The sequence below is a fragment of the Meles meles genome, chromosome 2 (assembly GCF_922984935.1).
Source record: "Meles meles chromosome 2, mMelMel3.1 paternal haplotype, whole genome shotgun sequence".
Lineage (NCBI taxonomy): Eukaryota > Metazoa > Chordata > Mammalia > Carnivora > Mustelidae > Meles > Meles meles.
In genome coordinates, this window is record NC_060067.1 from 98,891,263 (window position 1) to 98,917,965 (window position 26,703).

Sequence of the window (26,703 nt, forward strand, 5' to 3'; positions counted from 1 at the left end):
CGGACTCTTGATTTCAACTCGGGTCATAATCTTCGGGGTTGTGGGATCAAGGTCTGCCATAGGCTCCACACTCAGCAGGGAGTCTGCTTGAGATTCTCTGTCCATCTCCCTTTCCCTTCCCCACTGAGGGCTCTCTCTTTCTCTCTAATAAATAAATCTTTTAAAAGAATTTGGGAGAGTTTAAAAGTAAATGTATTACACAAGTGAAGATTCTTGTATATATCTTTATCAATCTTATCAAAAGCAGATATCAAGACAATCTTTTATTAATAAATCATTCTCATAAAGAGTAGACCAAAAGTGCAGTTTTTTATGCTTCTACATGTTATTTTGCATAGCAGATACTCTTTTACACCAAAGTGACTTAACTAAAAGATAACTGAAAAATTTTCACAAATCCTACATTGGCATTGTTCCTTTTTTTTCATACTCTTCTATATGTTAAAATAAAATAGGAAAGTCTTTCCCTACATCTTCTGTTTAACATTATAAATAAATAATGAAGAACCATGGTAAATTGTTTCAAAGTATATTAAAAATTAAAAGCTTCCCAAGATTTTTTTTCTTCTGAACAGAAGATTGGAAAGGTTACAAATCAGATGTCTCTCAGACGATTACAATAAAGATGATAGACACATCATTTTTCAATTATTATCAAATACTTCAATGGAGGTTTAATAATTCAAATCTCAAGGGATGATCCCATCAATAGATTTTCCAGGAGGGGATAGTGTCAACATAGGTGATTTTTTTAATTTAAAGATTTTGTTTATTTATTTGTCAGAGAGAGAATGCACAAGCAGGGGGAGAAGCAGGCAGAGAGAAGTAGGTTCCTTGCTGAGCAGAGAACCTGATGCAGGACTCAATCCCAGGACCTTGGAATCATGACCTAAGCCAAAGGCAGACGCTTAACTGATTTTAAAATAAAGTAATAATATTTACGGTTTATTAAGTCCCTCATTAATGAGGGCAAATTTAGGAAGAATGGATGTTCAGAAAATTTATTTTATGCCTTGGAAGGGAAAGACAACTCTTTCTGTTAAACATGTTTAAGACAGAAAACATGGGTTAAAAAGGGTCACTGCCTTTTTTTTTTTTTTTAATTTTTAATGGCAGTACAGTCAACATACAGTGTTAATTTCAGGTATACAATATAGTAATTCAACAATTCCATACATCGCCCAGTGCCCATTAGGATAAGTGCCCTTATGAATCCCCATCACTTAGGTCACCCATACCCACACCTACCTCCCCTCTGGTAACCATGTTTGTTCTCTGTAGTTAAGAGTCTGTTTCTTGCTTTGTCTTTTCCCCCCTTTGCTTGTTTCTTACATTCCACATAAGCGAAATCTTACAGCATTTGCCTTTCTCTGACTGCCTTATTTCAATTAGCATTATACTCTATAATCCCACACATATTGTTGCAAATAGAAAAATTACATTCTTTTATATGGCTGAATATATACACCACATCTTCTTTATCCATTCATCTATAGATGGACACTTGGGCTGTTTCCACGACTTTGCTATAGTAAATGTTGCTATAAACATAGGGGCATGTGTATCTCTTTGAATTAGTGTTTTTATATTTTTTTGAGTAGTTACCTAGTAGTGCTGGATTGTAGGGTAGTTCTATTTTTAACTTTTAAAGAAACTTCCACATTGTTTTTCTTGGTGGCTGCACCAGTTTGCATTCCCATCAACACTGCATGAGGGTTCCTTTTTCTCCACATCCTCACCAACCTGTTGCTGCTTGTGTTATTGATTTTAGCCATTCTGACAAGTGTGAGGTGATCTCTCATTGTAGTTTTGCAGTCTTCAGTTTATGTTTGCTTTCTTTCTTCTATATGTGGCTGTCCAATTTTCCCAACATCATTTGTTGAAGAGACTGTCCTTTTTCCATTGGATATTCTTTCCTGTTTTGTCAATGATTAGTTGACCATAGAGTTGAAGGTCCATTTCTGGGGTCTCTATTCTGTTCCACTGATCTATGTGTCTGTTTTTGTGCCAGTACCATACTGTCTTGATGATTACAGCTTTGTAATTTAATGTGAGGTCTGGAATTGTGATGCCCCCAGCTTTGCTTTTCAAGGTTGTTTTGGCTATTCAGGGTTTTTTATGGTTCCATACAAAGTTTAGGATTATTTGTTCCAGTTCTGCGAAAAATGCTCTTGGTCTTTTAATAGCAATTGCATTAAATGTGTAAATTGCTTTGGGTAGTATAGACATTTTAACGATATTTGTTCTTCTAATTCATGAGCATAGAATATCTTTCCATTTCTTCGGTTCTTCTTGAATTTCTTTCACCAGTGTTTTATAGTTTTTAGAGTACAGGTCTTTCATACTTTATTATTTTTGGTGCAATTGTAAATGGGACTGTTTTTCTTAATTTATCTTTCTGCTGCTTCATTATTAGTATACAGAAATGCAACAGATTTCTGTACATTGATTTTGTATCCCAAGACTTTATTGAATTCATTTATCAGCTTTAGTTTTTTGGTGAAGTCTTTAAGATTTTCTTTATATAGTATCGTGTGATCTGCAAATAGTGCAAGTTTTACTTCTTCCTTACCAATTTGGAGTCTTTTTATTGTCTGATTTCTGTGGCTATGACTTTCAGTACTATGTGGTATTGTCTTGTTCCTGGCCATAGGGGAAAAGCTCTGTTTTCCCCAATGAGTATGTTGTTTGGTGTGGGTTTTTCATATATGGCCTTTATTAACATATATAACATATATATTAACATACGTAACATATGGTTATGTTCCATATAACATGAGGTTATGTTCCCTCTCACTCTACTTTGTTAAGGGTTTTTATCATGACTGGATGTTATACTTTGTGAAATGCCTTTTCTGCATCTATGAAACGACCACATGGTTTTTATCCTTTCTCCCCTTGATGTGATATATCGCAACGATTGATTTCTGAATACTGAACCACCCTTGTAACCCAGGAATAAATCTCATGATTCTGGTGAATGATTTTTTTAATGTATGGTTGAATTCAGTTTGCTAGTATTTTGTTGAGGACTTTTGCTTCTATGTTCATCAGAGATACTGGCATATAGTTCTGTTTTTTGGTGGCACCTTTGTCTGGTTTTGCTATCCTGTTAATGCTGGCCTCATAGAATGAATTTGTAAGTTTTTCTTCTATTTTTTGGGCTAATTTGAGAAGAGGTATTAACTCTTCTTTTAATGTTTGGTAGAACTGCCCTGTGAAACCGTCTGGTCCCTGGACTTTTGTTTTTTGGGAGTTTTATTTTGTTACTGATTAATTTTTTTCCCTGGTAATTGGTCTGTTCAAATTCTCTATTTCTTCCTGCTTCAGCTTTTGTAAATTATACATTTCCAGAAATTTATCCATCTCTTCTGGCTTTGGGTAGAAATTTATCCACCTCTTCTGGCTTCAGGCCCTAATTTGTTGGCATATAATTTTCCATAATATTCTCTTATAATTGTTTGTATTTCTGTTAATTCTCCTCTCCCATTTGTGATTTTGTTTGAGTCCTTTCTTTTTCTTGATGAGTCTAGCTAAAGGCCTATCAATTTTGTTGATTTTTTTTTCAAAGAACCCTGTCCTGGTTTCAGTGATCTGTTCTTTTGTTATTGTTGTTAAGTTTCTACATCATTTATTTCTGCTGATTATTATTAATCCTTTGTGTTGGTTTTGGGTTTTGTTCTTTTTCTAGCTCCTTTAGGTGCAAGGTTAGGTTGTTTATTTGAGATTTTTCTTGCTTCTTGAGGTTGGCCTATATTGCTATAAACTTCCCTCTTAGAACAGCTTTTGCTGCGTCTCAGAGGTTTTGGACCGTCATGTTTTCATTTTCATTTGTTTCCATGTAATTTTATAAATTTCTTCTTTGATTTCTTGCTTCACTCACCTACTGTTGAGTAGCATGTTATTTAACCTTCATGTATTTGTGGTCTTTCCAGACTTTTTCTTGTGGGTGATTTCTAGGATTATAGCACTGTGTCCAAAAAAGATGCATGGTATGAAGGTCACTGCTATTTAAAGGGGCCTGAATTAGAGGAAACTAGTAACTAAAAGGGACCTTAGAAATCTTTTGGTTCTTTCTCATCCATCCTCTGTAATCTGTGTGCAGCATCTGAAATTGCTGACCACCTTCTTCTTTTAGAAACTGTTGCTACTTATCTATGATATTGAACTTTCTAATTCTAAGTGAAGTTCCCTGGATTACTGAATGACAGACATATATAGCTTTGTAGTTAAAATACAGAAGCAAATAAAAGCTGACCCATGTATCCAAGAGGCTTAGGATCTAATGAGGGTAGATACACAGGTAAATTAACAACTACATTAACAACTCGGCACACTCTGAGTGGCATATGTTCAAATGAGGGGCATCAAAAATCAGATGGAGGAGGAATTAGCCAGGCCCCAAGTAGTGAGAAAAAATGTTTCAGGGAATAGCAGGTACCAAAGGCAAGGGGGAATGAAAAGAGCAAGATACATTTAAGAAACATACTCATTAATTCTGTGAACAAGTGTTTATTGCCTAAATACTACATATTAGGCATATAACTTGGAGCTGAGTGTTCAACGGTCAGCAAAAACAAGCATGGACTGCTTCCTTTACATTGAAAGCAAAAAACAGATATTAATTAATCACACTATTTTAGGTATAATAAAAACCTGAAGAAGTGCTCAAAAGAAAAGGAAGATGATTCCATGATGGTGTGAGGACTTATCCCCTGAGAGTAGGTGGTGGTTTGGGAAGACTTCTGTGAAAAGTAATCCTTGAGCTGGCATCTAAAATGAGAGAAGTTATATAAGTAAAAAGAGAAGAAATGGATTCAAGGAAGAATGTGACACAGATGAGGGCCATCCCTCCCCCAAAAGGAAGGCAAGGAATAGATAATGCAAAGCCTTGAAAATTAAAGTTAATGAAAGTAAATGGAAGTTAAAGATTTCAGTGTTTATTCTAAACGTACAATAAGGCACTGAAGAATTTTAAGTTGTGTTTGTCTTACGGATTTGCATGAGATTACTTTGACTCCAAAATATAGGACCAACTGAAAAAGGTCAAGAATAGATGTGGGTACATGTGAGTAGTCTACTCACTCAGTCAAGTATTTATTTAGTGCCTAATACTGGCAAGCACTATTGCTATACTGGATTCATAGGAATAAACAAAAGTTCCTGACCTCATGAAATTTATACCATATTAAAGGGGAACAGACAACAAACAGTTTACAAAGTCATGGAGTGGGAAGTGCTATGAGAGACTAAAGCAGTGTCAGAAAATGGTGAATGAGGAAGAGTGTTATTTTAACACAGGATATTGGAAATCTAAGTAAGCTATGAGGACAGCTTGGACTAATGTGGCAGTGGTGAGAGAAATGGGTAGGCTGAAAAACTAGGAGGTACAAAAAATATCTGGTTTTGGGGATGGGCTAAGAAATGTGAGAACAGAGTTAAAGATGCTCCTTGATTAGTGACAACATGCACGCCATGCTTTAAGGAAAGTGTAGTACAATAAGAGTCTAATTCAGTTTTGAATGACTCCAACATTTAATGACTGAAGTGATGAAAACGAACATTCACAGAAGATAGGGAAGATGATCAACTTAAATCCACTACCCAGGGAGGCAGATAGAAAATATGGTAAGTATGAAATTACAGGAGTGAAGGGAGAGCCAACAGCAATAAACGCAGCTAAAAAATCACCTACAATAAGGATTACTAATATCCACTGGATTATGATGGCTGTTTTGATGGTATGCTGGTGGTGGGAAACAACGTCAGCAGTAGTAGCAGGGATAATGAACATTAGCTTGCCTTGAAGACTGAGTAAGAAGTGAGGAAATGGAGATACCAAGACAATTCTTAAGGTTGTTAAAGGGAAAGGACAGGAAATAGGATAGTAGCTACAGGGAGATGCGGGAGTCTGAGTAAGGTTTAGTGTTTCTTTTTGGTTTTCAGATTTTAGATTTTCAGCTCAAAAAGGTATCAGCAAGAGGGTAGAGCTACAAATATATAGAAGATGAAAGGATCTGTATGAAGGCAGGTAAGATGTAGAAGTTGGAAAGATGTAGAGGCCATTCAGAACCTTAACAACCTGGATTTGGAGGGTGTTCGAAAGGGAGGAGTTTAACATGATTCTCAGGTTCATGGTTTAAGTGACTATACGTTGTTTACCACTCACAAGGTAGGCACAAAGTAGCAAAAATGGTTGGTGCTTTATAAAAGAAAAAAAAAATGAAGAAAAGCCTGTGAGAAGGAAAGAAAGATGAGTTGGCTTTGTAAACTGATTTTGAAGTTTGTTTGATACCCAAATGGAAATACTGAGTGGGCAATATGATATTTCAGAGCTAACACTGAGATGACCAGGCTCATTAGCATGCACATAATAGGTAAAGACATGTGTTTTCATGCCTCTGCCCAGGAAAAGTACATTAAAGAAGAAAAAAAATATATTAAGGAAGAATAGAGTAAGGTTCAGAACACAGCCCTGGGAAGTCTTTAAGGTAAAATACAGAATATTCAGAAAATTCATATCCATTTAAAGCTATTACAGTTTTCCTTCCTAATTTCTGAAATTTCAAAAGAAACATCTTAAACTTGTATATTTTTCAAAACTGACAAAGATGTAGAAAAGTAAACTGAATCTCTCAATGACACTACTGATTACCATTTTAACAGCATACATTATGATAAAATATTAAATGCTCACTGGTACTCTATATGATTTTTTTAAGTAAAACAACATTAAACTGGTAGGTTTTATGTTTAACTCTGTGCATGAGTGACATTTTTGCCAAAGTTAGACAATCATCTAAAAGAAAAAACTCTGTTTTTTAAATCTTACAAGTTCAAAAATAATACTCTCTGGCTATTCATTCAACAAACATGAGACACTGAGAGTAGAGAGCAATAAAGATAAAGCATAGACCCTGACCTTGAGGAGCTCTTAACCCTCTACCAAAGAAGATACTAAAAATCAGCGAACTGTGGTCCATGGGCCAAATCTGGCCCAATGCCTGTTTCTGAAAGGCAAAGTTTTATTTTAATAGTCACATCCATTTGTTTATATATTGCCTGTGTTTTTTAACTAATACAGCAAAGTACAGCAGTTGCAACAAAGCTGCAACCTTATGGCCTGCAAAGCCTAAGATATATTATCTGTCTCATTACAGAAAGCTTGCCAATCCATTATAAAACAGATTTAAGCCTATAGAAAATATCATTTCCTCAGGGAGATAATTTCGCAGGGGGCTAGAGCGGGTTTCAGAGAAAAAGCAATGGATAAGTTAAAGCCCACGAAGAATAGGAAATGAAGAAATATCACAAAGGCAAGGATGAGAGAACATTGTACTTTAGGAAAACAGGAATGCGTATAGCCCATCTAGTATATAGCATATTGGGGATACGGCAAGTGAAAGAATGGCAGAGAATACTTTCATTGATCTTCCCTGCCTATGCTGCCAAGTTCATGTGAGCAGAAAGTAAAATCTACAATTTTAAATGGTATACTCTAAGACAAATATAATTAGAAAACACAATTAGGCTGGTAAAATGGATATGGTTATATTGTTGGGAGTTTATTTATTTATTTGGAGAGACCATGCATGTGGAGGGTGGGGGGACAGATTGAGAGGGAGATAAAGAATCTGATGGGGCTCAATCCCACAACCCTGAGATCATGACCTGAGCCGAAATTAAGAGTCAGATGCCCCTTGCCAGGAGTTTATTTTTGTCAGGAGTTTATTTTTGATACTTTCTATGAAGGTATTATTTATCAAAAAAGTTAAGATATTAAGGTTTATGAATGAGTTAAGTTTTTTGAAATTAGAATAGATTCATTGTTTTCTTTTCAATGTTATTCTCACTGATTTGTATTCTGAAATGATTTTCTGAACGAGTGAGATTACACTCTTCACCCCCAAATGCAGAAGCTGCATAAAATCCCAAGCATACAAATGGATGTTATGTTGCACATCTGAATGCCATGGAACTTATCATCTGTCACAGAAGGGAAAAAAGACTGAGCAAGTTACCTGCAGGAAATGGAACACAAAGTGGCTTAAGCAAGGGCATGGTATGATCCAATATGGGTTTTAGAAAGCCTAACTCTAATGACAGAAAGGGAAGATGGGATTGAAGTATGAGAGATACAAGAGCGGAGAACAGTTAAGAAGGGGAAACCTGGTGATTTGAAAGACAAGGTTTAAGGCACAAATACCAACAAAGGAAATTAGTTCAGTTTGTATTAAGGAGAGACTAACTTAGCAGATAAGAGAGGGGTACAGGACTATGAAGTTGAGTTAGTAGCTTGGAAAACTATGAATGTAGCTGGTATGGGAATGAGAGAATACATGAAGCAGAGGAAGAAGAAATCTTGGGGGAGAGAAATACCTATTCTAGATATTTCTTAGGTATTTTAGATAGGTTGATTTGAGGAGCCTTTGTATATTCAGGTGTATCCAGTGTATTCAGTTGGCATCTGAAAATATAGTGCTGAACCTTTGAAAGGAGGTCTGCTTATTTATTTAAAGATTTTATTTATTTATTTGCCGGAGAGAGAGAGAGCACAGTAGGGGGAGCAGAAGGCAGAGGGAGAGCGAAAAGCAGGCTTGCCCAGTGCAGGGAGTCCAATGCGGGGCTCAATCCCCCAGGACCTTGGGATCATGACCTGAGCCAAAGGCAGACGTTTATCAACTGAGCCACCCAGCCACCTCAAGAGTTTGTTTAGAAGAAATGAGATTTGGAAGTCACGGTAGCTGAAATCACAGGAATGGATAAAATTTCTTCAGGCTTGGGTATACGTGTGAAGAGAACTAAATAAAGTGAAGACAAGACAGAAAAATGTTGTATTTAATAGGTAGATAGAGTAAGAACTAGTCAGGAGATAAACAGGAAAATAATAAAAGTAATGTTGCCAAGGTCAAGTGCATAGTTGCAAGAAAAGAACAGTTTTATCACACAGAATAAAGTCAAAGTTTTCAGAAGTATGCACACATTACCTACAAAATAAAAAGCCACGAGCCATTAGAAGTTAAGGGTAAAGGCTCTGAATTCAGAGTGACCTGGAATCAATCCCAGTTCAGCTGTCTTGAGCAAGGTAAACTTTTCAGTTTTTAATCTATGATCTATGTAATAGTACTTATCTTCCTCACAGGATTGTGGTGAGGAAAAAATGAGATAATGTAAACTACTTATAACAGCCAGCACATATGGGAAATAATTGAATGTTGGCAGCTAATACTAAAATATTTCTTACCAGGAAAGAAAATAGCAAATCACCGTAAACTACTGCCTGAAGGCAACTTTGCTACTGGAGCCAAAAAGCCAACAAATGTTAAATATCAAGGATACAAAACATGATCATACATTTATAAAAAACTATAGTACATTTTAACTGGAACCACTGTGTGGAATTATATGGCAAGATAAAAATGAGAAAATACAACAAAACATAAATGGGTCTTCAGTTTGAGAAAAAAAAAAACAAAACACCAAAATTATCTGTACAAAAGATTTCTAGTACTGACCAAGAACCAACCAGTAGGTGGAGCCCTCTAGAACATGTTGGTAAACAAAACTCCCTGTAGTAGAAAAGGATGACTCCTTAGGATGTCTGAATCTTACTGCTTAAAGATATTTAGCTCCCTCTGCTTTAATCCCCAGATAATTTTATTAGTCGAAAGGTTTCTGACATATCTCAATACTGATATTAATATTTTGACTATTGACAGATATTCTAGAATATAAAATCCAGAATTCTCTAATATTTTATAAACTAAAACATTAGTAATTCTGGTTTTGAAACTGGATAGTGAAAACTGAGTGATCTGACTTTTGAGATGCCTTTGAGAAATCTGTCAGGCTAAGGCCCTATATCATAAAGCACCCTTGTGATGTCCAGCTTAAAACAGTCTAAGAAAGCCCAGGATTATTCTATCTGTGGCCACTACAGTGATAAAATACAAATCAGATCAAGTCTTTGTGATCACCCCTCAATATTTTGCCCTTAGATGAACTATTAGTTAACTCTCTAGACTCTCTGAACTATTAGTTAACTCTCTAGTTCTAGTTAACTAATGAACTATTAGTTAACTCTCTAGACTCAGAATTCCCAGGTGATTAAAAAAGAAAAAGAAAAGCAACTAAAATGAGGTAAAGTTTAACTTTATTCTGTAAATAACAATGAACTATATCCACCTGTCTCTGCATGCTTACTGGAAGCTCCTAAAACAATGTGAAAATTAATGTAAAACAATAAGTTATTCAGAATATTCAAGTAAGGAAACTGTCTACACCTATGTTTATGGACTGAAATAAACAGTACCAATATCACCATTATAAGGTTTTAGATGACAGTGTCCACACCCACAGACCTTCACTGCTTCAACAAGATTTGTTTGTTCAAGTTTTGCCCATAACAGAAGAATACAGATCCAACTATTATGTTTTTATGGCGTATTTACGGACAATTAACACACTAATTCACTGATCTCTCCAAACCCCTACCCTATGCTGCCAACCTCACCTGCTCAGGGAATAAAATCTACAATTTTAATGCTACCCTCTAAGGAAAACTTAGTTTGTCAAATCACAAAGAAAGAACAAAACAAAATCCCAGATACCCCACTGTACTCAAAAATCAGAAACAAGTGATTTTTGTCTACCCAATTAGAGTATAAGACCCGATTTCCACAATTAGAATTGAATATGCTACAACACAACTACAAATAAAATATTAACAAAGCCAGAGACTTTGTGGCATCTTGTCCTTAGGCAAACCTATTTAAGCATACTTGACTACACAGGTGCACCTGCACACAAAAATTAGAAGTAAATTAGATGATTCTCTCTGATATGTTAAAAACAGCTGTCATGTTCCCCTTTGACAGTAACAGCCCTTAAGTGAGGGAAATCAAAATACTAAACTAGGCACAAAATCTTTAATTCCTTACTTCTCCATTCAGGGATACTTAATATACATTTTTGGCTACTTTGTATGAGAGAGGTGACTCAATGAACGCAACCAATCTGTGCCTGATGAACCAATGAGTGAATCATATAGAAGATCTCTATCACCAAAGATCCAGATTATAAATCATGTGGCTCCAGTTTATGTATTATGAACACCTTATGACCTGCTAATGTTGGTTAAATGAGGGGGATCTGAAAACTTAGCAATCTGTTCTATAAAGTGCAAAGTCTTGTTCTGTACAGAAAGTGGCTTGGTTCAGATTTTTGATTCTAAGTTTGAATTCCTGGGAAATATTTTACAACAAAGCCAACTTCAAAGGAATTTGTTCAATTTTTTTTCAATACCCTAAGAAATAAAAAACCCACAAAAAATGGATTATGAAATTCTATTATCTTATGGATGGTGTGGGTTGAAAAACCTACGCGTGTCAGTTTTACATATACCAGTTTTAATAAAGAGAAGTAAGGTTCAGAAGGGCTGTTATTTCTCCAGGATTACAGAGCTTATGAGTAGCACTCAACGAGTACAGCATTCCTCTGGAAATAACCAAAATATTAATATGGAAAAGCTACACACTGCTTCTCTTATTATCAATACTAAGAATCCGAAAGCCCACTGGAATCCCAGCAATTCGGCAAGTCTTCGTACATTGTCAGTTATTCAATGTCTGGAACCTTACTTATTTGACTACAGCATCCCAATGACTTTTACTAAAATTCCCTCTGAGGCATCAACTTTTTGGAGACAGATTCTCAGCGGCTCCATCAGAGCAAAGGGAGGGTCAAATACAGAGCTACAACCTTTGGCATCAAGCCCAAACTCAACGTAGGGTGTGTCCGGGTTGTTGTGGAGCCCGTTCCACTGCCCCTTCGTGGGAGGGTGCCTCATGCTTCCCAGAGGTGATGCCCTCCATGGCTCTTACCCCGCGTGACAGCGCGATCTGAGGGAGTCTTGCAGGAGGCGGCAAGAGCGATGCCCGCCCACTTCTCTAGCTTTCCCTGGGAGGCACCCCTCGACCAGGGCCTCCACTATGACCACCAGCTCGACGCCCGTTAGGTGGTGAGGGCAGAGGGGCTCCCGGCCTAATCTAAGCCGTCGCAGCTCAGACAGTGAAGAGGGTTCCCCGCAAGGGCCGAAAGGGAGGAGCCAGAAGGAGCCCGGCCCTTCCCCCAGAGGGCTTACCCTCCACCGCCTCCTACACGTTGCAGCCGCCCCGCTTCCTTGCGGAGGAGCCCGAAGCACTGCGTCCAGCAGCAGTTCCCCATCGCATGCCGCCCAGGCGCCGCTTCTCCTCCTCCTCCCTCTCAAAGCCCACACTCAGGCCCGGCAGCCGCATCCGCGCGGCACGAGCCGAATGAGGCTTCGGGGACCAAGGGCGGGCCAGCTGGAGCGCGACGGCGTGAGGGGCTGAGGTGACAGGAGGGACAGGCGCTCGGAACAAAGGCAGCGGTTACTCCACGGGCCACCGAGTCGCTGCCGCTTGAGGGAGGAGTGTTAGGCTGCGGGATTTGGACTCCCTCGCCGTCCTCATGGCCCCTCGCTCGCCTCGGGACCGCAATCTAGGTAAAGTGACCGCCTCCAGCCCCTGAAAGAAGCCAGTCCGCGCGCAGACCCCGCCCTCCCGTGCGCCCGGGCCGACGCCTCGCGGCCGGCGCTGCCACACCCCCGGCCTCTCCCGGGCCCCAATAGGGCGCGCTCCCTTTGCGGCCCCGCCTCCTCCGGCCACTGGTTCTTACGTCACTTCCACAAGCTCAGCTGTCCGCCACTTCCACGTTGCGGTTAGTCCAATTCCCCCTTGCGTTTGTTTCGTTGGACCTTGACCGAACTAGTAACCTCCTTTTCTCCTAGCATTTCCCGCCTCTGGCTCCCGACTATTTCCGTGTGTCGCAACGGTCACAGCTCAAGCTTCGAACTTTGTACCAAAGCCTTGTGAGCGGCTTGCTTAGAGCCCAAGGCCGTGAGTCATCGGGTATGAGAAGGGGCACTTCTTTGTGTAGTGTGTGCTTAGGTTTTGCTAATACCGCACCGTAAGTGTCAAGGGACTGATTGAAGTTTTGAACGCACCCCCAAATTTTTCTTTTCCGGTCTCTACTTTGCATTTCTATCTCTATATTGTCAGTATTGTAAAGGAACTTTAATGGCGATCAACTGGCATCTTTTTTGTTTTGTTTAAAATCAAACCTTCGAATAATTTCGGATAGGTGGTTGTCGTCCAGAGGAGTAAAGGGCTAGAGTTTTTCAGGGACACCAGCCTTTCCGATCCAAGCGTGTTGCAGGGAACTGTAGTAGATAGGAAGAGATAGCTACTCAGACGCGGCTTGGTTTACATCCTCAAGTGCTCCTGTAAAACTCGATTTTTGTAGTTGGCCTTAAAATCAAATATAAGGGGGGAAAATTCGGATATAAGGGGTGGCTTAATAAGCGCCTAGTCCTTTGGATAAAATGCCTTTTTTTTTAAACTGTGTCTTTTAATAACCAGTTGTGATTTAACCTAGGACAGTTGTTACATTTTAGAAAATTGTTATTAATGAAAAAATGTTCTTGACCTAGTCATTTTCTTGTTTCCTGAAATCTGGGCCCAGCTGGGTTTCAATCTTAGCACTGCTACAAAAATAATTTTGACCTAATTTGGGTCTTAGTCGTTTTTGTAACCAAGTGCATAAGAATGTTTAGCCCAGTAGTCTGCAGTCAGTGGATGTTAGTGAAACGGCTGAATGACTTCCTAAATAGCAGCTATATTTTCTATCCCTTCTTCAGCCCCTAAAGTCAAGCAAATATATTCTGAAATAATCTTTAAAATTCAACTATAAAGCTATAAAGAAAGCTGTGGAATACTATTCAACAACAAAAAGGACATACTATTGGTATAACACACATATTAAATAAATCTGCATATATAATTATTCTATATAATTATATAGAATTGAAAAGCCAGTCTGAAAAGCTTTCATATTGTATAATTCCATTTATATAACTTTCCAGAAATGACAAAATTATGGGAACAGTGAGTAGGTTACATGATTGCCAGGGGTCAGGGAGTAAGGAGTGGAATCTTGTGATGGAAAACGTGTATCTGGATTGTGTCAAGGTCAGTATCTTATTTGTGATATTACATTACAGTTTTGCAAGATGTTACCATTGGGGAAAACTGGGTAAAGTGTATATGTGGTGATTTCTCTGTTATTTTTCACAATTGCACGTGACACCACAATTATGGACACTTGATGGATACTTTTTGCTATAGGCATTCTTATAAACCTCTATTAAAAGTAGATCTATATGAATGATCCTCAGAATCAGTACAAATGATTAAAACATTTAAAAATTGACTTAACTAATAAAAAAAAAATGACTTCACTAATCAAAACAATGCAAATTAAAACACAAAGAGAAGTCATTGTTCACTTGCCAGGTCAACAAAAATTTACAAATAAAATGTTCAGTTTTTGCAAGGGGACAATGAAATAGTATTCTCCTGAACCGGGGCTAGTGAAACTCATTCTGAAAAATCATTTGGAAATACTTGTCAAGAGCCAGAAACAAACTTAATGCTCAATAATTGAAAGATGGTTAAATTTGCTGGTATGGTCTTATAATATTAGATAACCATCTGAAATATATTTTGAAAAAACTCTAATAGATGACAAAATGCTGCTGAATAATGTCGAAAATCAGGATAGAAAATTATATATTGTGTGTTCCAAAACATGTTTAAAACAAAGCATATACATTCTTAAATACCCATATACTTTCTTTCTTAAATATATTCCTAGGGGAAAATAAAAGCTAGTTGGTAAATAACAATACTAATAATATTATATCAAGAATGTGGATTTGGGGAGATTCTTTTTTTGTATTGCCTCAATTTTTTAAAATGATCAGAAAAAAAATTTTTTTTAATCTGGCCTATCAGCAGGAAAGATTAATTGATAGCCAGCTTAATTAAGTTTTATAACAAATGTAGACATTTAGAAAGTGATGAGGATATAAGTGTGGGTGGATTCTAATAAATTGAGTTGAGCTACTTAATTTTTTTCTGGAAATAAATTATGAAGCTAATATAGGCTGTTCCTGGAATTTATTATGCAATTTTTTTTAAACAAATTTGACATCAAGAATCTTATCTTCACTGCGATGTAGCTTTAAAAGTTTGTAAACATTCAGTTGAATGATCTACTATTAGTTAAGCAGAATTAGCAAGGAGAAACCCTACAACTGGATGGGATGTTTGTAAAGCAGATGAGCTCCTTCATTTTACAGATGAGAAAGAGGACCTCTAGAGGAATTACATGATTTTCCCAGAGTCACACTCTGGAAGTCACATTTCCAGAGTCAAAGGTATAAGATGAAGAAAACACAGGTCTCTGAACAACAAGGCTTGTGCTTCTGCTATGGCACAGTATTGTGTCACCAGTCCTACATTTGGACATGGTTATGAAATCATTAAAAACAATAGTCAAGTATATTCCAGAAAGATATATTCACGGCTAGCGCATTCATACCTATGGCAGTTTGCCAGATAGACTATTCAGTTTGCCAGTAGGAGACACAGAGCTTATCTACAGTGATGGCCACTTAATATCAGCTTGCTAGAGACCCCACCTACCCACCTTCCAGGTAGCAGGACCTTTTCCTTCCCCATGCCTTGCAAAATTCCTTTCCCTTTAGGGATTTATTCTGAAGTCAAGTGAAGAGTTTTTCTCATGAATACTCTGGAGTCAGTCAACATGCAATCTGTACCTCTACTTGTCTTCTGGATTATGTGGTTCCAAATATGAATCTCTTTTTGCTCAGAATTCCTTTGTTGGCTACTAATCACTTTTTGTTGTCTTGAGATCCATTGCTACAATCATGTTTTTTCTCAGGATTAGGAGGTTCTTGCAAAGGGAAGAATTCTGTGGTCTCCATTACCACATTGGTCCAAGAATGGACATAAATTCATTCTTTTTTTTTTTTAATGTTTTGATTTTTAAAAAATAATTTATTTATTTATTTGACAGAGAGAGATCACGAGTAGGCAGAGAGGGAGGCAGAAGGTGGGGGGGAACAGGCTCCCCACTAAGCAGGGAGCCTGATTCAGGGCTGGATCCCAGGACCCTGGGATCATGACCTGAGCCAAAGGCAGAGGCTTTAACCCACTGAGCCATCCAGGTGCCCCTAAATTCATTCTTTTAATTCATGGAGCAGGATACAAGATACAATGGCTATAACATATATAGGTAATGAGATAGTAAAATTTACCTGTTGGGCTTGCTGTCAGGATAAATGATTATTTAATCAAGAGCTTAGCATAATATTAAAAACCATTGCTTAGTATAATATGATTATACTACAATTTCCATAATGTACTATATATACCATACTAGAATTACCTATAATACCCTAAGTATAATATAAATATTAGCTGTTTTTTTATTGTCCTCAGATTGAAGGAGATGTCATCAATAAGTTATTTTATTCTTTGTAGCTGTATCTCTAGCTTCCTATGAAAAAACACTAAGTTTTAAAAAATTCTACCTTTTCGGCATGCACTCAGGCATACTTTACACCACTTCGTGAAGTCAGGCTCTAAGAAAGTGTGGCGTACAGGGAGGAAAGAATTCTCCATCTCTCAGGCATTGTCTGTCCCATATCTGCCTCTTTTCAGGATGATTGAATATAAGATTATTCACTGATTTACGGGGAGACCTCACCCGCTACCAGCTGTAAGGACCTATTTAGCCAGAGCGCTTCCATCCGGTTAAACCATAACCTTGTTGTTTAACCCTTAAACTGTCCCTGCTCCCCTCCCCCCAGGGACATACTTAAAAATAAGTCCCAGAAACCAGTCCCAGGTAACAAAGCCCAAATACAAGGGTGGGTCAGGCTAGGTGGAGACATCCGACCAGTGGGGGGATGCATACAGTCTCCTTAGTTACCAAGGAGTAGGGGCCCCACGCTTTGGGAGCCTTTTGGGTGCCAATTCTGACCAAGGTGATAGGCTAGTTCAAATATCTACTAGGGTAAATTTTAATTCAGTTGGTCACTTATGTGTGACCTAGCATTTCTCTGTGTGTTACAATTTCATTGGCATCTCTCTGTGTGTAAAGCTTTCTCTGTGTGTTACAATTTCATTGGCCACATGTTAAAATTTCATTGGCCACCTTCATAATATAATAATCCAGTATCATTATGGTTCCTAAAGTTTTATATATTCAGTCTTAAGTAATATGTGAAAGAACTATAGTCCAGTCCAGGTTTGACTTGATCCAGAATTGCCTAGTTCTTTTGTACATATTTATGTACATTATAAAGTGAAAATTTAGGTGCACTAAGGCTGGTTGCAGTAACTAAGTGGTAAACCGTGGCTCAACGATGAACACAATTCCGTAAGAATAACACTTTGCAAGCACATCATAGCTCAATTTCATATGTAAAAACCAAGTATTTCTCCAAAAATAAGTCCCAAGTTAACCAACTCTGCCTATAATGTAAATCTTTGTGTTGTTATGCAGAGTGGTTTAGCTCTTTGAAAATTGCTGCTCTCAAATGCCTTTATTTCTGCTATGGTCTTTTACTTTACATTTGAATAACTAAATAGCTCAATGAAACATTTAAGTGATTTTTCCAAGAACAAAGACATGCAAAGATGTGCTTAAAGAGAAAAGGGAAAGTCAAGAGGAAATTACTTAATTTCTTGGCCGAATCACCAGTGCCCCATTTCTTCCGACTTTTGGGTATGTGATGAGCTTCATTAGCTGGTCAGTGTCTCTTGAGTACAGTGCACATTAAGTGATTTGCTTCCTTTTTTGCTCACCCTACATTTACATTACACAAACAGAAGAACTAATAAAAATAGTTATATAATTCATACGGAGTTCTTCCACTGAGCAGAATTTTTCCAGATCTCTTTTGCCTGGTCAGAAACTGAGATAGTAATTTGAACAAGGAACGTTGGAAGTTATTAAATAGATAAATGGTGGTTAGTGCTAGAAGGAAACAGGTGTAGTCCCATCACCCTGGGACTGAGGAAAAGTAAACAGAAGAGGAATTTAGACATTTAGAGGACAGCCGTACAAAGTACATATTCAGAACTCTGAAAAGACTGTGGATGCCATAGAAATATGCTCTGCCATTATGGTCATGGAAAAGCTAGATGGAAGTTATCTGCCTGTGCGCCCACCTCTGTGGACCTGGGGGCACTTACCACTGGAGCAGGAGGGCTGGGGCCACTGTGGTAAATACTGCCAGGACTCCTTGCTGCTGATCCATTTGCCATCATATGGAGAACAAAGTAGCAAAAAAAGAATTAAGTTGCTTTTTCAAATCTTGTACTATCCGTTCAGTACCCCCGTTGGAAGATCGCAACATAGCACCTGCTAGCAGAAGAGAAAGTATTTTGCTGACTCCAGTTCTAGCATTGGAAAGTAGGGCTAGGAAGGGTAGGAGACAAAAAGCAAATTTGTTAATATTGTTGTGATCTGGGTTAGAAAAAAAAATACTCTTTTTCTGTTAAGGAATTGGGATTTACAATAACCTTAGTCGTGAAACCCCAGGGTAAGAAATTAACATAAAAAGTGGTTTTTAGGTATTGATACTCTTGAGATTTGTTGTAAAGCAAAAACATTCACTGGAAGAGAGGAGGGGGCACACATACTTTCCATCTAGCTTGCACAGGATTTCCGTAGATAAAAAACAACACTGAAAATGAGCCTGCAATCACATATTACAAACAAACTACCGTGGTACAAAGCAGACACATGGAATAGCAGAGAAAAAAACAACATGGGTTTCACAGACCAAATATAAACAAGCAGTCAGACACTATAAAATAAGCATGTTTAAAATAGTTAATGTCATAAGAAGGAAAACAAGGAAATATGAAAGAAAAGTTAATTAAAGTAAAGCAACTAATAGAAGTAGAAAAAAAAAAGACTGAAATTAAACATTAATGATTTCTGCTTCCAGTTAAAATATAGGACATGAAAGGCACATGGTAACAAAAACATTAACAAAATTAAAATCATTTTTTATGAGATCAGCAAAGTACAATAAACAGAAGAAAGCCTAAATGAACTAATACTCAGGAAGAAATGAGATATTCATAAATGAACAAATTCATACTTGGGAGTAGCCAGCTAATCAAAATATGGGCAGTTGAAGAATTGGCCCACCAAAGATGGAGATCAGGAAAAACCAACTAAGCTTTAGACAGCAGTGTGGGTTTGTGGGAGACACTGAAATGTTGAGGTAGACTATAGCAGATTGAGTTTTCAAAATGGCCTCAACCATATAGTCCATCCTACATTCTCTTTTCTACAATGTGACATTGACATCTTCCCATCAAGTAGTAGTGTCCATGATCCCTCTTGAATCTGGTCAGGTTTCAACAATGGTGGAAACAATTACGACTTTTGAGGCTGAATCATAAAGGTGAGACAGTTCTTTCTGACCTTCTTGGGACACATGATTTTGCAACCTTGAGTTCAATGTAAGGAGTCCATGTGTGATATGATGTGTGGGGATGGTCTGGTCATCCCAAGTGGAGTTCCCAGGCAATAGTTGATACCAACCAACAGGCCTGTAATTAGACCATCTCAAGATAATTTTTGTTCCTTGCCATTGGGTTACCTCCAGCCAGGTCCACATAATAATTTTTATTTTTTTAAATTTCAAATAGACTCCATACCCACTGTGGAGCCCAACATGGGGCTAGAACTCCCGGTCCTGAAATAAAGACCTGAACAGAGGTCAAGAGTCAGACACTTAACTGACTGAGCCACCCAGGTACCCCCATAATAAAATATTTTTATTTCAAATATTACTTTTTTTTAAAAGACTTTGTTTATTTGAGAGCAAGAAAGAGCAGACTTGGGGGAGAGGCAGAGGGATAGAGACAGTCAGACTCCCTGATGAGCAGGGAGCCAGACACAGGGCTCAATCCCAGGACCCTAGGATCATGACCTGTACTGAAGGCAGGTTGGTTAACTGACTGAGCCAGCCAGGCACCCCTCAAATATTATCATTTTGTTTCAACTGAAATATCTTCATTTCAAATGTTTAAACTGGTAAATTTAGTGTAATATATAACCAGAATAAGCTCCAGATTTGAAAATATTATTTTGACAATTCTCTCTCCACATGCCACTCACATCCAAATATTGCCAAGAAAGCTGCAATGGAGGAAAGACTGACAACCATAATAAACTGTACATTTCTCTGCATCCTTGCAATGTTTGGATTATGAGTCCTGCTGGAGTTGAATCTGAAGATGAGCCAAAATTACCTGAAGGTAACCTGACCTACTCCGAGCTCAAATACTTTAAAAAAAAATCTTTATCATCAAAGACTAATTACAGTTGAGTTTAAAAATATATATATGGCTTGGCTGTGTGCAACATGACTCTTGGAAGAATCTGAATTATCATTCTTACCCTAGCTGAGGAAAGGGCTTATGCTCTGGGAAGAATCAAAACAGAACAAAAATTATGCTTTAGCTTCACTGTTGTTTTACATATAATCTCTATAAATTAATTTTTTAACGGGCATGAAAATAAAAATGGAACCCATAATCAAGAAAAAGACAACAATGAAAGTAGACCTAGAGAAGATAACCCATTTATTAGACTTTATAGAGAACTTTAGTACAACTATAAATATTGAAAGCATATATAAGAAAATATGGATGTAATAATTTAAATATGTGGTATTTCAGGAAAGAAGTAGAAACATCAGGAAGAAGCAAACAAATTTTAGAACTTAAAATTTTTTTGAAAAATACAATATCAGAAATAAAAAATTATCAGTGCCTGGGTGGCTCAATTAAGCATCTGCCTTCGGCTCAGGTCATAGTCCCAGGGTCCTGGGATCAAGCCCCATATCGGACTCCTTGCTCAGCTGGAGCCTGCTTCTCGCCTGCCTGCAGTTCCTCCTGCTTGTGCTTGCTCTCTGTCTCTCTCTCTTGCTCACTCTCGCTGTCAAATAAATAAAAATCTTTAAAAAAAAATTATCAGTTGGGCTTAACAGCGGGTTTGATAGAAGAAGGGATTATCAAATTTGGAAACAGTTTAGTTGAAATTAATACAGGGAGAAAAGGGTTAAAAAAAATCAGCGTCAACAGCTTATGAGATAATATCAAGTGGTCCAACATACTTTTGTGCTTTAAGTTCCAAAAAGGGGTAGAAAGGGAGAATTGGATTGAGAAAGTATTTGAAGAACAAATAATGGCAAAAGAAAAAAAAATATTTATTTTGACAAAAACAAAACAAAACAAAAACCAAACATGGACTCCTAAATCTCAATAAATCCTCAAAGTGAAAAATAAGAATTTACACCTAGGCATATCATAGTAAAATTGTAGAAAACAAAAGATAAAGAGCATATCTCAAAACAAAACAAAAAAACTAAAACCTTGGGGAGAAAGAATACATTACAGGGGAACAACAATAAGAACTCCACCTGACCTCCCCTTAGAATAAATGGAAGCCAAAGGAATGATATTTTTAAAGGACAGAAAAAGAAAGAGAAAGAAAACAATTGTCAACATAAAATTCTACATTAAGGGTGGGGCGCCTGGGTGGCTCAGTGGGTTAAAGCCTCTGCCTTCGGCTCAGGTCATGATCTCAGGGTCCTGGGATTGAGCCCCACATCGGGCTCTCTGCTCAGCGGGGAGCCTCCTTCCCTTACTCTCTCTCTGTCTCTGCCTGCCTCTCTGCCTACTTGTGATCTCTGTCAAATGAATGAAATCTTAAAAAAAAAAAATTCTACATTAAGGGAAAATAACTTTCAGAAATGAAGGCAAAATAAGGATATTTTCTGATAAACACTGAGAGAATTCAATATAACAGATTTCTACTACCAAAAAAAAAGTGCTAAGGGGGTTCATTCCCAGTGTAGGGATTACTCTGCAAGTGCTGGGCCTTGCCGATTTGTTTTTTTTTCTTCTCCTGGACAAGAAGCCTTTGCCACAACCATGTTATGCCAGATCATTGGTCAGGCCAAGGAGCATCTGAGCTTGATCCCTCTTTTAGTATTTATTGGGGCAGGAGGTACTAGAGCAGTGCTGTAGTTTGTGTCTGGCATTGTTCAATCCAGACGTCAGTCGCGATAGGAAGAATAACCCAGAACTCTGGAACAAACTGGATCCCACTGATCAACACAAGTTCTGCTCAGTGAATGTAGGTTACAGCAAACTGAAGAAAGAAGATCCAGATTTCTCAATGAAACGTTTCAGTATAAAGCTGCTTAGACTGAAGAGCTTCCAGAAGCCATTCGCACAGTTTTCCACTTACCCAGAAAATATTTCCCCTCTAACCTTGTGAAATCATGTTGGTGTATTGTGTTGGGATTTACACTGAATAATAAATATCTGAAACTTGATATGTGTCACTATTTAATGCTGAAAATCTGCTCTGAACTTTATAACTAGGGTATAGGAAATAAACCTAGAATTTAAGGGAAAAATGCTAAAGGAAGCTCATCACGCTGCATGAAAATGAAATCAAATTGATGCTCATATTTACAAAAAAGAATGGCAAGCACTGGAAATAAAGATAAATATAAATACTATTTTATTTTAATTTTTAAAAGGATGGTTGACCTTATAAAACAAAAATAAAAACAATGTATTATAGGAGTTGTAGCATGTGAAGTGAAATATATAACAACACAAAGGAAGGGAGAAGTTAAATGGAAATGTGTAGTTCTAAGATTCTTCTCTTAATGGAAACATGGTTTAATATAATTTCAAGGTAGTCTATGGTTAATGAAGGATGCATATAATCTGTAAAGCAGGATTTCTTAATCTGAGCTTTATTATCATGTTGGGCCAGATAATCTTTGTCCCGGAGGCCTATCCTGTACATTTTAAGATATTTAGCAGCATCCCCAGCCTCTACTTACTAGATCATTTGCACCCATCATTCCAAATGTGATAACCAAAATTTATTCTGATGTTGCCAGAAGTCCCTTGGGAATCATCTTCCCCTGTTGAAAACCACTGCCCTAGAGCAATCACTAAAAGACACAGTAAAGGATACACATGCACATAAACACACCTCCAAAGAGTTACAGCTATACAGCCAATAGAAGAGGTAAAAGGGAATATTAAAAATCAAGGAAACATGATAAAGAACTCAATCGAAAAGAGCGCAGTAAAAGAAAAAGAAGGAAGAACTGATAGGACAAATGAAAAATTACAAGATGGTAGCCTTAAACCAACTCTATAAATAAGTACTTTAAATGTAAGTGGGCTAAGCACACCAATTAAAAGCTGGGAGGGCTTTTTTTTCTCAGAGTTTATTAAAAATAAAAAAGGCCTCCATGTGTTGTTTACAGTGATGCACTTTTAATGTGAAAACATAGATGAAAAGAGGAATGAAGAAAGATATAACCGTGCAAACACTATAATCATAGAGCTGGTGTGATTATATTAGTATCAGACAAATTAGACATTAATATAAAGAACATGACTAGTGATAAAGAGGTGTTGGGAAAATGAAAAATTTTCATTCTACCCTTCTAGGCTCTGTGACTGGTCTAACAATATGACAAAAGACAGAGAAAAACATGAGAAACACAAATTTAATAACCTATGTATGGGAGCCCCCAAAAGAGATGAAACTCAAAAGGCATCCAGACAATTGAGGTTTCCGTAACATCCTGTATTAAGGAAAAGTGCAGAGGTCTGGGGCTACCAAGGGGAGGAAGGCCATTCATAGGAAGGGGAGAGAGGGCAGTGTTTGGGAAACCAAGCATGCTCTGTTGTGCATGTCTGTTTCTTAGGTAAAAAATTATCTGTGGCAGTAATTCTTTTTTTGGTACAGAAATTGCAAAATTTCACCATAAATAGGGAAATTTTTCTTTCTTTCATACAGGTAAGAGGGAAGTAAAGAGCTTTTCCTGAGGCCACTGGGCCTTGATTGCCTTTAGTTTAAAATAATCCCCATGCCCAAGTGGCATATATTGGGGGGACTTTCTGAGCCTCTTCAGAAAGATGTTTCATTATGATGAGAAGGTGAATTCATTAAGAAGGCATAACAATCCTAACTTACGTATATATCTAATAATTGAATCTGAGACTCCAGCTGACATAAAGAGACCATTTGGAGGAGAACTGAAATGCTCTAGCTGACAGCTCCTGCTAAGCCTCCAGCTGGCAGCCAGGACAAATGGCCAGGGATATAAGTGAGATCATTTAGTCCCTCTAGTTGGTCTGACATCTTAGCTAATATCATATGAAACAGAAGAGACATCCCATTGCCTCACAGTATAGCAAGAAATTGTTTTAAGGCATTAATTTTGGGGGTGTTTTTTAATGCAGCAATAGATAATAGAAATACTACCTACATCTGAAAAATCAAGAACTAGCAATAAAACCATATTATTTAGTGATATGAAAATCATAATTATGGAATTGGTAAAAAAAAAATTTAAAGTGTTTGCATCCTTGGTACTTTAAACTATTTGCATGCATTACTTTGATACAAATAAATATTTTTAAGAAAAAAAAAACTTATGAACTAGTAAAAAATTCTGAGGAAGTTGCCCAAGATTTAGTACGTAAAAATGAAACTATGAAAGAGAAGTTAGTAGACTGGGATATGGAATGAGCAAGTATGATAGGAGTTCTAGAAGGAGAAGCAAGAAAGAATAGTGTTTGGAAATACTCAGGGAAATAATATCTAAAGTAATATCAACAGTTGATATGAATCTTCAGATCTGTAAAACGCAGTTCCTCAGGAAAATTTTTTAAAAATTCATATATGGACACATCGTATCAAAACTAATAAACATCTATCCAAGTCCATAAAGATCCATAAAGATCTTCAAAAGAGCCCAGCAAAGAAACATATTTATGGGAACCATGACCCTCAGCAGACTACTCAACACCAATAATAAAAACCAGAAGATCATGGAATAATGCATTCGAAGTGCTGAGAGGAAATAAACCAATAACCAACTAAAATATTGTTCAGCAGTGAGAGCAAAGTAAATGTCTTCTCTGCTATATAGAAAGCAATACAACTGTGGCATTTACTATTATGATACTGGAATGCTTTCATACTTGTTGGTAAATAGCTCTTGCCCTGAGGGCTTTAGGTATCCCTTAAGACACTCCCTCTCCTCTCTCTAAAATCCAGCCATTAGAAGGTTAATGATTGGCATGTAAAGAGTCTCCCCGCACCTTGTTCCAGCCCTGTAACTGGTGTCTATCCTGACTGGTAGGACCCTGCCTCTGCCAAATTCTACATCCTACATACTACCATCGCACGTTCGGAGAACCCCCGAAGAACTGGCCTATTCCTCGCCTGAGCCTATCACTTGGTACTGGTGGTGGGCGTGGGGCGGGGGGGGGGGGGGGGCTGTCCTTGTGGGTCACTGAAAGTGTGTGCAGGCCTGCAAGCCAGGTTGCTGTGGTGGCCATGTGTTAGCTCTATGCAATGTTCTCCAGCTAAAGTAGGCCTCTATTCTATTGTAGCAGCACTTGGACCCTGAGGGGCAAATGTCCAGCACCATTCTGGCTCCGTCACCAATGCTGTGGCCACCTACTGCAGGCTGATACTCCTTTGGATTCACCTTTGAAAGGCCATTTAAAGGAATTGTAATCTCCTTAGGACTTTGACTCTGAGAAGCCATGAAGAAACAGAAAAATTAGTTAACAGCCAATAACAAAGGCCACCTTTGCCCTTGGCAGGTGTTACAAGTTCTTCCAGCATAGGAGACATTCTGTGACAGACATGAGGCCGTGGAGGATGGGCAGACCCATATGGGTGGTTTGGAGCTAGAGGATGCCCTTTTTATTACCATACTGATTTTCAGTTTTATTTGCTAAAGTCTGTTTTATACCCTCTCTCACAGGCACACATTTGTCTTTTTTTTTAATGTATTTTTAATTTTTGTTATTTTTTATTAACATATAACATATTATTTGCTTCAGGGGAACAGGTCTGTGAATCATCAGTCTTATACAATTCACAGCACTCACCACAGCACATACCTTCCCCAATGTCCATAACCCAACCACCCTATCCCTCCCCGCCCCCGCCCCCGCCCCCAGCAACCCTCAGTTTGTTTCCTGAGATTAGGAGTCTCATGGTTTGTCTCCCTCCCTGGTCCCATCTTGTTTCATTTTTCCCTATCTCCCCCTCACAAACCCCCACCCTGCCTCTCAAATTCCTCAGAGAGATCACATTTGTCTTTATAATAAAAATCAGAACTAAATTATGTACTGCTTGCTCTGTGCCAGGCATCACTATAAATATATATTAGTGCATTTGGATAATAGAATTATCACTATCACTCTCATTTTACAAATGGCAATACTAAAACATAAAGAAGATAATAAAAATTTGGGTTGAAGAGTTGGGATTTGAAAGTCTAGACACAGAGCCAGTTGCAATCATTGCAATGTTATGCTCTTTTTCTGGGTTGTAGGATTAAGTTCAATCTAATTAAGTATGATATTTCAGTAAGAGATAATAGAGATAGGAACTATGAAAAGATCTTAGTAATATAAGACTTAGGAAAAAAATCTGATGGAGGCCAGTATTTTTTTTTAAGATTTTATTTATTTATTTGACAGAGAGAGAAATCACATTTAGGCAGAGCAGAAGGCAGAGAGAGAGAGAGAGAGAGAGAGAGGTGGGGAAGCAGGTTCCCTGCTGAGCAGAGAGCCTGATTTCGGGCTTGATTCCAGGACCCTGAGATCATGACCTGAGCTGAAGGAAGTGGTTTAACCCACCAAACCACTCAGGTGCCCCTGT

At 37.8% G+C, this 26,703-nt stretch overlaps 1 protein-coding gene and 1 pseudogene across 5 annotated transcripts in view; one reads left to right on the top strand and one right to left on the bottom strand.

Annotated features, from left to right (window-relative positions):
- The window catches only part of AP1AR (adaptor related protein complex 1 associated regulatory protein), a 37,827-nt gene extending 25,223 nt beyond the window's left edge, over positions 1-12,604 (bottom strand). For 2 of the 5 annotated variants that reach the window (XM_045997993.1, XM_045997989.1), the window contains exon 1: positions 12,143-12,601. In XM_045997993.1, coding sequence (XP_045853949.1) covers positions 12,143-12,225 — 83 coding nt within the window. In that variant the 5' untranslated portion in view covers positions 12,226-12,601. Of the gene's footprint in view, positions 1-12,142 lie in introns of all 5 variants that reach the window. The other 3 variants (XM_045997990.1, XM_045997992.1, XM_045997991.1) reach the window with 3 other exon arrangements.
- Positions 12,605-21,677: 9,073 nt separating this feature from the next.
- Positions 21,678-22,260, top strand: LOC123937365 (annotated as a pseudogene).
- Positions 22,261-26,703: the final 4,443 nt, after the last annotated feature.